Source organism: Monomorium pharaonis, chromosome 6, assembly GCF_013373865.1.
Source record: "Monomorium pharaonis isolate MP-MQ-018 chromosome 6, ASM1337386v2, whole genome shotgun sequence".
NCBI lineage: Eukaryota > Metazoa > Arthropoda > Insecta > Hymenoptera > Formicidae > Monomorium > Monomorium pharaonis.
In genome coordinates, this window is record NC_050472.1 from 3,702,882 (window position 1) to 3,714,092 (window position 11,211).

At 38.3% G+C, this 11,211-nt stretch overlaps 2 protein-coding genes and 1 long non-coding RNA gene across 5 annotated transcripts; 1 reads left to right on the top strand and 2 right to left on the bottom strand.

Moving 5' to 3' along the window:
- Window positions 1-9: 9 nt before the first annotated feature.
- Window positions 10-609, bottom strand: LOC114255457. Its single transcript, XR_003626720.1, has 2 exons — window positions 468-609; window positions 10-325 (listed from the first exon to the last, which is right to left on the bottom strand). It is a non-coding gene; the product is annotated as an uncharacterized LOC114255457 (long non-coding RNA).
- On the top strand, window positions 377-3,794 carry LOC105834075 (mitochondrial chaperone BCS1). Of its 3 annotated transcripts, XM_012676295.2 has the most exons (8): window positions 377-517; window positions 888-1,044; window positions 1,137-1,328; window positions 1,791-1,930; window positions 2,007-2,201; window positions 2,485-2,718; window positions 2,791-2,961; window positions 3,031-3,794. In XM_012676295.2, exons 2-8 carry the CDS (start codon window positions 914-916, stop codon window positions 3,243-3,245), a joined length of 1,278 nt encoding a protein of 425 aa, XP_012531749.1. In that variant the 5' UTR covers window positions 377-517; window positions 888-913; the 3' UTR covers window positions 3,246-3,794. The 3 variants fall into 3 exon arrangements, with proteins under 3 accessions (XP_012531749.1, XP_012531750.1, XP_028049954.1); XM_012676296.2 differs by lacking the exon at window positions 888-1,044 and having other exon boundaries at window positions 393-517; XM_028194153.2 differs by lacking the exon at window positions 377-517 and having other exon boundaries at window positions 881-1,044.
- On the bottom strand, window positions 3,431-9,888 carry LOC105834077 (histone-lysine N-methyltransferase 2D). The gene is made up of 7 exons (XM_012676297.3): window positions 8,227-9,888; window positions 7,754-8,022; window positions 6,893-7,376; window positions 6,298-6,822; window positions 5,887-6,137; window positions 5,443-5,690; window positions 3,431-5,367 (listed from the first exon to the last, which is right to left on the bottom strand). Exons 1-7 carry the CDS (start codon window positions 8,338-8,340, stop codon window positions 5,066-5,068), a joined length of 2,193 nt encoding a protein of 730 aa, XP_012531751.1. The 5' UTR covers window positions 8,341-9,888; the 3' UTR covers window positions 3,431-5,065.
- Window positions 9,889-11,211: the final 1,323 nt, after the last annotated feature.

Below are 11,211 nucleotides of genomic sequence, written 5' to 3' on the forward strand. Positions count from 1 at the left end.
TTGCAAATGTTTATAAGTATGATATGTATGTTTATTGATTTCAATGTATTGCATTTTCAACTGCATTCATTATCGACACATATTTAACTATTATTACATTTATATTGCTGTTTAATGTGAAATTATTAAATTTTATAATTTACTCCAAAAGTCTAGCACCATTCGCTAAAATACGTCAAGTAACAGAGCTCTGCAATTACCGATATCAGAATATTTTCAGAAAGCTGTTTCCGGCAACACTTTGCGACACGTGCTTCTCAAACGCGGGATGTCCGGGACGACAACTCCAAGTGTCCGAGTCTGCTGTCCACGTTTATCGTACAGGCTGTAATAATATATAATGCATATATGCATAATTATAATAAAAATCCTTTAATGTTTCTTTAAACGTACAATTTATGCGAATCGAGAAAAAAAATATAAATATACCTGTCAAAAAGTAGTAATGCCAGAACAAAATTAATTACCTGAAGACCGTTTTTGCGCTGAAACTGTGATCTGACGTAGAAGCATAAAGGTATATATACGGAATTCACGGATGGAAGCGCATGATTGGTCGCGTAATAACAATTAGCGTAATTGCGCTTAATTGAAAAAGGGTAAATCTTAACCTACCCTATGCGCATTGGCCACTTGCATGTTGCATCATCGATGGCACAACTAACCTCTGCTTGCATTTAAGTCAAAGTCGTATATCTTCCTGAAGATGGATGTACATTAAACACCAAAAACAAAGTCAGAATCACTTTGCATACATTTAATAATAATTCTTTGTAACTGGAGGATTTAGTAACAATGAATATGCTCCCAACAGAGAGAGATAGTTAAAGTAACTAATTAGTAATTAATTACTATTTATTCGTCTGTAATATAGAACAACTTTGTAGTTACTGTCTGTGCAAATTGTTGCATCATGACACTTTTTGAATACGTGCAAGCTTTATCCGACAATCCTTACTTTGGCGCTGGTTTTGGTCTGTTCGGCCTCGGAGCAGGAGCTGCCCTGTTGAGGAAAGGCACCCAGTTTGGAGCTGTATTGTTCAAGTATAATGCCAAATGCATCGCACCTACTCCAGCAAACCTTCTCTCACTTATTTAATTTAACATATATATATATATATATATTTTTTTTTTAGGCGACATTATATGATTACTCTAGAGGTGCCATGCCGTGATAAGAGTTATCAGTGGTTGCTGCAATGGATCACACATAAGGGTGCACGAAAGACCCAGCATCTTTCTGTGGAGACCAGCTTTGAACAGAAGGAGACTGGTCATGTAAAGACCAAATACGACTTTATTCCCAGCATAGGAACTCATTTTTTTAGGTCAGGATATGGACTGGTTTTTTTGAATGATTAGATCAAGATTGTCCCATCAATTTTAAATCTACATGAATTAGTGACATTATATATATCCGAATCTTTTTATGTAGATATAATACAAGCAATATAAATTATTATAAATTATTGAATAACAATATAGAAGAAAATTATTATAAATTATTGAATAACAATATAGAAGAAAGTGATTAAGTCATAAAATTGTTAATATATTTGACTTTAGTATTGATATAAAATATATAAAGTAAAAAAATTATATAATTTACTTATAATTTTCTATCTTTTTTTAAATTTTTAGTACTAGAAGAAGATAAAAGAGTTAAATCAAGTTTAAAATTAAACTGCATTGGTACAAACAAGAATTACTAAATTAAAACTAAGAGTTAAACTAATTTTTAAAGTTTAAATTTTTCCAGTTTGATTTTCTTCGATATTTTTCTTACATAGATACAAGGGAAATTGGATAAAGGTAGAAAGAACTAGGGAACAACAGACTTTAGATTTACATATGGGTGTACCTTGGGAAACCGTGCAGTTGACGGCGTTTGGCAAAGACAGGAGCATATACTTCAATATTCTCGAAGAAGGTTGAGTTCTTACAAATATTTACAGACGCGTTACATAACATTGGGAAATCAGAAGCAATATTCTTAATTGGTGTAGCCAGACAAATGGCTTTGAAGGAACATGAGGGCAAGACTATAATGTACGTTGCTATGGGGAGCGAATGGCGACAGTTCGGGCACGCTAGAAAGAAGAGACCACTGGAATCTGTGGTCCTTGACACTGGTATTTCCGAGAGGATAATAAATGACTGTCAGGAATTCATCAATAACCCATCGTGGTACAGTGAAAGAGGTATTTAAGTCATGAATCAAAGATTTTTACTTTCTGCCTTAAATAGCGATTAACGTATAAAAAAAGAAACTTTTTCCTGGGACAGAAATGTGAAAAGTGAAAATCTATATTATTGAAATTAATAGAGAAATTTTTCACTTTTCATGTTTTTTCGTTTTAAGGAAAAAGTTACATGATCACTATCGTGATTGCAAATTCTTTATGTCGTTTGCCAATGGAACGAGAAACCGATGTATTGTACATATATATTTTTCTAAGAATAAAAAAATATTGCCTTTTTTAGGAATACCATATCGCAGAGGATACTTGTTACATGGGCCACCAGGATGCGGTAAATCTTCATACATTACCGCGCTGGCTGGGGAATTGGAACGCGGTATTTGCGTTTTGAATTTATCCGAGAGAGGTCTGACGGATGACAGATTGAATCACCTGTTGGCAGTAGCACCGCAGCAGACTATCATTCTACTTGAGGATATCGACGCCGCTTTTACCAGTAGAGAAGATTCTAAAGAAAGTAAATAAACAATTCCTAAGGCATTAAATGAGATATTAGAACAACAATTAAATTATTTATTCTTGTCTTCAGTTAAAGCAGCGTACGACGGCCTCAACAGAGTAACGTTCAGTGGTTTGTTAAATTGCCTGGATGGTGTAGCTTCTACAGAAGCCAGGATATTATTTATGACGACCAATTATTTGGACAGATTAGATCCCGCACTCGTTAGACCGGGCAGAGTTGATGTTAAAGAATATATCGGTATGGAAAAACTAGAAATTAAAGAAAATAAATAACTTAATTAATAAATAATTATTTCAATTCTCTTAGGATGGTGCAGTGTGAAACAGATTGAACAAATGTTTCTGAGATTTTATAAAGAACCGGGCAAGGATCCTGGTGCACTTGCAAAGGAATTTGCGAACAGTGTTGTATCCTTCAAGAAAAATGTCAGTCCGGCGCAGATTCAGGGATACTTCATGTTTCATAAAAATAATCCTAACGCAGTTGTAAATAACGTCGCGCAAATCTGGGAGCTCACGTGATAAAAAGTAAAACTAGCTTTAATTCGAAGTAAAATATAAGTAAAGAACATACGGTCGGTCTCGTGCTGCGCTTTCACTTGGCGCGAGCCACTACCGTCTTAATTAATATATTCGACGTGTCTTCTTTCTGTAAAAAAATACATTGTTATTCTCAAAGAAAAGATTATAGCCTGTGGCATGGAGAATGAGTCTAATAATTTTTATTTTCCTTTATAAAACAAATACAAAACGAGATGAATGTAGTTGAAAATATTTCTATTGTGTGATGTATGTAACAACATGTGACGTTGTATTGTTGATGTAATGTCACGTAAAATACAACAGAATACATTCTCACTTGTAACGATATGAGTATGTAATACTTTACCATTCGATATTGATGCATGAGTGAAAATGAACATTTAAAACATCAGATGAAAATTTATCTACAATACTCTCGTACTTTTCGTATAACTATTTTGTATTTGTACCACCGGCAATTGTATGCGGACGAACTATGAATACTGCTTCGTGAAAAGAAAAATTTGGAATAAAAAATTTTGTGTACACATAAAATACACGTACTAAATCTTTAATCGAACCCTATATTTAAAAGCTTCACATATATGAAATAATTTTATGATAATGTAATGGCATTATCATAACATTAATCTTAAAATTTGTGCGTGTGTATAAATATTGTAGAAAAAAGGCAGCTTACACTGTATGTCTTGGTTGTTTCTGAAACTGATTTGCTAAATACTTTTCTAGTTGAAACATGCCAATTTGTACTGTAGTTTTTAAAGCAGATTCATGTATGTTAATTAAATATATAGAATACACACTATCTAAAATCATCTACGTATATGTATATATATATAACTCTTACGAAAAAGGAATGGGAGTTATATATCGAAAATAGATCTATCACTGGATTCATTAAGAAGTTTCTTGGATGTTCTATTTTACAGCTATTAATAAGTAGTTTATGTGCCAAATTATCAGAGATATTTGTGTCTAAATTTATTTGATATTTAGATCTTTCCTTTTAGCTGTTAAAAATATTTACAACATAAATACTAAATCTTAATTCAATAAAATGTGATTGCATTGTATAAAAATCAATTTTTAATATACAATGATTTCTAATCATGACTGCTCATTATTTAAAAAGATGACATATAGCAAAATAAATGTGATGTTCATCTTTGCTCTACTCTAGATGATTCTATATGTACATACTATCTAGTCTCTTCATGTTGACTTAAATTGGTCTAAACGCTGTATGTTACCATAAAAGTCTCTTTTAAAGTTAATAATGATAAAGTCAATAACTTTTCTTAGATATAATAACAATAAAATCACTGAGAGCTTTCTTTTTTTGCACATGCACAAGCACGCACATATACAGACGTACCTTCTAATATTGCATCTTATGTATAAGTTAAATCGTACACAAAAGTCGTGATGTTAAAATACTGATTTTAATCATATTGATCGTATCTTAATCTCTGCATTGCCGTTTCTTAAACGTTTTCAATTGCGAAGCCCTTTTCGTGTAAATATAATTTTACGGAGCTCTGACAAATAGCGGAATTTGTTCAAATGCAATTAAGGCCACTTTGACCAACTCCAGTTAATTTTAATCGACAATTAATTCAATTATGATTGAATTGGTCGCAGTGACTCTTCTTCCATTTTTAATTCTATGCGATTCAAATTGTCATACGCTGTGTTCCGATATTCACTGCCAATACTGAAAATCTATAGTTTACGTCACATATACTGTTGATTTTCAGTACTAACAGTAAATATCGGAACGCAGCCTTACTTATATGTATTTAAAAACTCCAAATGTATGGCTCGTAATTTAGAGGGTCTGTTTGTTCCATATGACTTGCGTGGCTACTGCCGCCGACCATGCACGACGGATAGGCGACGCCAGAATTGCCTGGACCCGACACGGGCGGAACTATCGGCGCCAATCTGCAATCCGGTCGCTGCTGCATTATCGGACCCATCGGTTGCATCGCTTGCGGCGCTGGTGGTGGCGGAGGGGGCTGCGGTTGCGGCAGTGTAGGAGGCGGCGCGGTAATATTATGCAGTGGTTGCATTATGGTAGGTCCTGATACATAATTTGCCACTGAAAAGTGGTTTTAAAGGCAATTAGTTTTGGAATAAATGTACACATGTTAGGAAATATGACTCAACCACTTACTGTTTCCGGGATTATGAAACGATAATGTAGACTGTTCCGGTATTATATTTGCCGGAGGCGGAGTCGTTTTTGGCGGTGGCGGTTCGTTGGTCTTCTTTTTCCGCGCAATACGTTTTTGATTGTTATTCGCTATCTGAGTACGCTTCTTATCGCCACCCTTCTTTTTCTTCTCGCCTAACATTTTTGGTTTGTTAGGGCGATTGCCACTCGGTTGCCACAAATGGACTGTGTGAACTGCATTGCCTTCCCTATAAATAAAAAAATAAAATTAAATTAAAATACCGTTAATTATATGTTTTATTTTCCATGTTGTAAAAAATATCCTACAATTAAAGAACATTTTAATTAGCAACAAATTCAGAGCTTATCTTTTTCAAAGAAAAATGTAGAAGTGTCTAAAGAATATTTAAAAAAAGAAATATATATAAACATCATTCATCTAACCCTTGTTTTTTGCCCAACTTCCAGCTGTGTATTCCAGCCTTGTGTAGCCTCTCTCTTATTGTATCTACGCTGCACTTAAGGCCTAACGCAGGTGCTACATATTTAGCAGCGGTGAGAGGATGCTGAGTGGCCATCGCAACGATGGCATCGTCCTGCTCCTTGGTAGTAATTCGACGTCGTCCTTTTCGTTCCTTCGTTTGCACATTGCCTTCCTTATGCCATCTTTCTAACCATCTTTTAACAGTACGTTCCTGATTAATTCAAAATCACGTCCATGTAAATCTCTTGCGTTAACTTTCTTTCGAGAGTAATAAAACTTTTATAATTATTCACATATGATCCAGAGATCTACAATATACAATCTGTCTAATTAAACATCTAGCGAATAAAAGCGGAATATTTTCAACATACCGATCTATCAATCGCCAGCGCGATGGATAGAGTTGACAATCCGGCCTCGGACATTCCGATCATGCGATTTCTGAGCTCCACGCTAGTCTCCAATGTTCCTTTCGCTTTGCCACCTTTCTTTTTTTTCTTCTGCCGTTCTGTCCCCCCCGATTTTTGGCCGCTTTTTCGTGACGGTTCCACACTCTGTTGAGGTTCACAGGACGACTGACTATTCTCGTTAGAACTACAGATGTTCGAACTATCCGATCCTACGTTTATACTCGTCTGTTCGGGACTAGGCATGCCAGACTGCAGACGTTGATGCTGCTGTTGGTGAATCTGATGCTCCACCGACAGTTGCTGTTGATCGAGATTGTGATGATGAGACTGAGTATTCTGCTGATGCGATTGATCCTGCAGTCGCGTCTGTACTTGCGCTTGCTGGGCCTGTTGCGCGTGATGTTGCTGCTGCTCCTGCTGCGTGTGCAGCTCTTGCAGTTGCGTCTGCGGCGGGGGATGTTCGTGAGGCATAGGATTTGGTTGTCCCTGCGATAAATGCATAAATGTGATTCACGTTTTGTTACATTTATGCTTTAGAAACAGGCAAAAGACAAACCTGCGGATAATGATGACTGCCTTGCACCAAATCTAACGGCCAATTTTGCACCATGGTCAATCCTGGATGCTGATAGATGGGCTGTGGTTGCTGCACCAGGCTCAACGCGTTACCGAACTCCGTCTGATTCGTGGATACAGGCTGCGTGGAAGGTTGCATCTCGGTTACTTGAGGAGCGGAAGGCAATGGAGGAAGATTTTGCTGAGAAAACACAAATGTTTGTTGTTGTTGTTGTTGTTGTTGTTGTTGTTGTTGATGTTGCTGCTGCTGCTGCTCGGAGCTCTGATTCTGCTTCAGACTGTCCGACAGTGTGCCATCATTGGAATACATCTCACGAGGTCTGACCTTCTTCGATGGATTCTTTTTTTTAACCGTGGCATTACTCTTCTCAGATTTATTCAAGTCCTTAGAAGTTTTCTTCTTGCCTAATTGAGTGCCGGTTGGCCGCCAAACTGCTTGTTGGATTGCCGCACCGTCCGCATCACTGAAAAATAAATTACACAATTAGAAATAAGATAAAATAATAAAGTAAGAATTGAACTGCTCTTAGATGCTTACATTTTTTTATTTAAATTTTTTCTGAGATTTTATTTAAATACTTTTGGATTGAAATAAATAAAACTACATGTCTACGCTTAATACAAATCTTCACAGCAAAAGAATGAAAACTAAAGAATGAAAACAAAATTGAACTTGATGTGTTTCTAATGTCTCTAGTCAACACAATTTGCTATGTAAATTCGGAAATAATATTGTATATAACGTGATATTTATATTACTTCTATCTATACTCTTTTGTGTAATTAAATAAAATTATATATATAATAAATATGTAATGCTAATATATAGAATTTTATTAACCCCAATGGGATCCTCTGCATGTATTTGCGCGAAGGGCTCCAGTTGTGAATTCCAGCCTTGTGCAGCCTTTCTCTCACAGTATCTACAGAGCAGGTGAGACCCAACGCGGGGAGCACCGCCTTCGCTGCCGTTATAGGTGTCTGACTGGCCAGACGAACGATTGCCTCGTCTTGCTCCATGGTGGTGGCCCGTTTGCGTCCGCAACGTTCCCGCGTCTCTACTGTACCTTCCTTTTCGAATCTGTTCAGCCATCTCTTCACCGTACGTTGCTGAAAGCGAACGAGATACAGATTAGGAAATTCGTTCTTATACCGGGCAGAGTCGCAGAAAACTTCAGCAAAGCACACAAAATCCGCAGAAAATTTTCAAACTTCAAGAGAATTTAAAATTTTAGAAATTAAAATACATGCAGGAAATTACAATAAGAAAGGTGCGAAATTATTACAAAATATTAAGGATCAAGACTTATTTACCGAGCAATTGACTGCGGCGGCGATCTCCCTTAAGCCCAGACCGGCCTCGTACATTCCCACCATCCGATTCCTCAATTCGGGAGTCGTCTCGTGGACGCCTCTTGTCTTGCCCATCTTTCCTGGGGGACGATGGACCAAGCAAGGATTTAAATCGCACGCGACGTATGACGTACGTGAAGAAAGCGAATCACGTGACGAGAGGCGACCACCGCTCGTCGCCTTCGAATCTCTCTCTCTTTCTTTGGTGCGCGCTCTCTCTCTCTTTCTTTCTCTCTCAAAACACTGCTTCACTGCCACTCGTGAGCATCATGAAATGATCCGAAGCTACGCGTGAGATCAATTCTCGGATTACGTCGAGCATCCCCGTTGCTCCCGGATCGTCGACATCGTCATCGGAGGCATCGTTCCACGGCGTCCCTTGCCGTTCCCTGCCACCCGGACGTGGGCGCGTCGCCCCGCGACGATCACCACCTCGCTGGCCGACTCCGATCCTCGCTTCCTCGCCACGCGAAACGCGCGGCAAACTCTCCGCTCCGCGCCGCGCAGCAGCGGGAACGAAGGGATGCCCGCAGCGGGAGGGACACACGCGTCCGCGGTCAATACAACTGCTGCCGAGTACAGTCCGTCGAGATTCTTTTGTCCGGTGGCAGACGCGCCGCCCGGCCTCGCCGCGCGGCACCGACGTGACGTCGGCCGGCGTCGCGACGCCGAAATGCGCGCAAGAAAAGCGGGCGTGTATAATCCCACCTTCCCGGGTTTCGCGGTGCACGTCAGAGGATAGCCGTCGTAAGACTCGGAGCGCGTCGTCAATTGCAATCCCGCGGACTGTACCGCGCCACCGTCGGTACAGTCCGCGGCGGTCGACGCGGCAAACGACAGGTGTGTCGCTCGAAATTCCAGAGACCACCTGACAATACGTTTCTCGACTCCGCTGAATGACACGATCCCCCCGTCGTCGTGTTCTCGGGTGTTCACGTGAATCACCACGTGGCGAGCGATCTCTGCGACGGCACCGGGAGTCGAAGTGCCAAGTGTCAATACTTGCTCCGGCGCGGTCAATATTTGTCCCGCAGACTGTACGCGGGAAAAGTACAGTCCGATAGGAACGGCCGCGTCGTCGCGGACCCGAGATATTCCCCTCCTCGTGTAGATTTTTACTTTAATCTTGATTTAATTTGATTTACTTTTTAACCTTTCCTAATTCTTCCAGAATTTCATGTAGAACACTACAATATAAGCTAAGAGATTGAAAAAAATTAATCTGCGTTGGTAGAAATGGACGTTAAAGTATAAATAAAAGTCTTGTATATATCACCGACTTATTTTAACGAGTTGCAATTCCGTTCAACGAATTATTTAATTATTGTTTGCTTGGTTCGGCCTTCGTTTACACGAGAAACGTTTAATATTATACTTTCTTTTCCTTGGCGTCTCGAACGTTAAAGTCTCGCGCGACGGTTCTTTAGTGGTCAATAATTCCGCCGGCGACTGTACCTAAGAGAAGTGAGGTTATTCGGGGCCCGCTCGGCAGCGCTCGCGCACCTTCGCCGGAATTGTATTGACCCAGAAAGCCGCCGCGCGCGATGCGCGACCCACGTGCGTCTCTCAGCCGCGATGTCGGCTAGCTTTCAGGATGATGCGCGGATGACGCGCCACGTGAAAGGGTACGTCTGCATTTCATCTGATTCCGCCACATTTTTCGCGCCCGAAACGGCGCAATCCTTGCGATATATTTGATTTTAAAATTCCTGTCAAAATGCATCAAAATAGAACCATAATCGTGTTTCGCGTAATACGAAAGATGTTTAAAGAATCAGAGAATGCGCACGCATAAAATGTTAATTATATATTCAAGTACATCGAGATGTACATTATAGAATTTTGATATGTAGTAAAAATCAATTCGGATTATAGATTGTCTTTTGAATATTCTCTTTCTCTTTCTCTCTTTTGTTAAAATCTAGGTTTTCTAATTTTCCGCAGATTTATGCGCCTGCAGATGCAACCCGTGCTACTCATGAAGAAATAACGTGGTGAGATAAGGGATAATGATGATATCAGTCATACTTCAATTATTTTAAGCAAACTCGCGAAGTTTCTAATTATATATAGTAAGTTTTTGATTTAATCTTTCTTATTTTTATATGTTGCACGAGGAAAACTAATAATTCTGTTCACGTTAATAAAATAATGCAAATATTATTTGATGATTCGAGACACGTGCGAATCAAAGTTTTTAACGCCAAATCAAGAAAATCAAAATGAACTTGTAAAAAAATAACTTTTAGTTAATAATATAATTTATATTGCTACGTCGAATTTTAATATATAGATAATAAAAGAGATTTCTATATGAGAAAAATAATATTAATTGTATGATACATTCATTTTTAACGGCAGAAATAGATTACATATACATATATCAGTTGGACAGCATTCGCGATCAATAAAATGAAAATAAACTTTGAATATTATGTGATTCTCTTAATGAATTTTTCGTTTAATGCGATATTAAACAATATAAAATGTTACGCATTGAACGAATTGATTAAAAGGATTATAAAATATTTAATAATTATTAATGCTTTTTTATTTTGCCTATAAATTTTTTCTTTACGATTTTTTCATTTATATTGTTGTTAAGGAGATATAATCATATTTCAGATCTCTCGATAACGAGAGCAGAAATAATGCTACTGAGTCTCGATAAGAATGATTTGATATATAAAATTGCGTACACGAAGAAATGAAGACTAATGAACAGAAAGAGAGAGAGAGAGAGAGAGAGAGAGAGAGAGAGAGAGAGAGAGAGAGAGAGAGAGAGAGAGAGAGAGAAACAGAAAAGTCGTATTTGTGTCGACGTTGCATAGAATAGACGAGATATTATATAGGGTCGGATCATATAAACTGGTAACATCCGCCAATCAAATCTGTCTGTCCATGTGTGTGACCTGGCCTAGAATCGAAAGCTCTTCTATACCGAGG

Bases quoted from the DNA above. Each gene is read 5' to 3' on its own strand.
- LOC105834075 (XM_012676295.2), top strand. From the start codon at position 914: ATGACACTTTTTGAATACGTGCAAGCTTTATCCGACAATCCTTACTTT. The intron at 1,931-2,006 runs GTTGAGTTCTTA...TAATTGGTGTAG, and splicing joins CTTCAATATTCTCGAAGAAG to CCAGACAAATGGCTTTGAAG. The intron at 2,962-3,030 runs GTATGGAAAAAC...CAATTCTCTTAG, and splicing joins TGATGTTAAAGAATATATCG to GATGGTGCAGTGTGAAACAG.
- LOC105834077 (XM_012676297.3), bottom strand. From the start codon at position 8,340: ATGGGCAAGACAAGAGGCGTCCACGAGACGACTCCCGAATTGAGGAAT. The intron at 7,377-7,753 runs GTTAATAAAATT...TTTATTTTTCAG, and splicing joins ATGCAGAGGATCCCATTGGG to TGATGCGGACGGTGCGGCAA. The intron at 6,138-6,297 runs GTATGTTGAAAA...TGAATTAATCAG, and splicing joins CGCTGGCGATTGATAGATCG to GAACGTACTGTTAAAAGATG.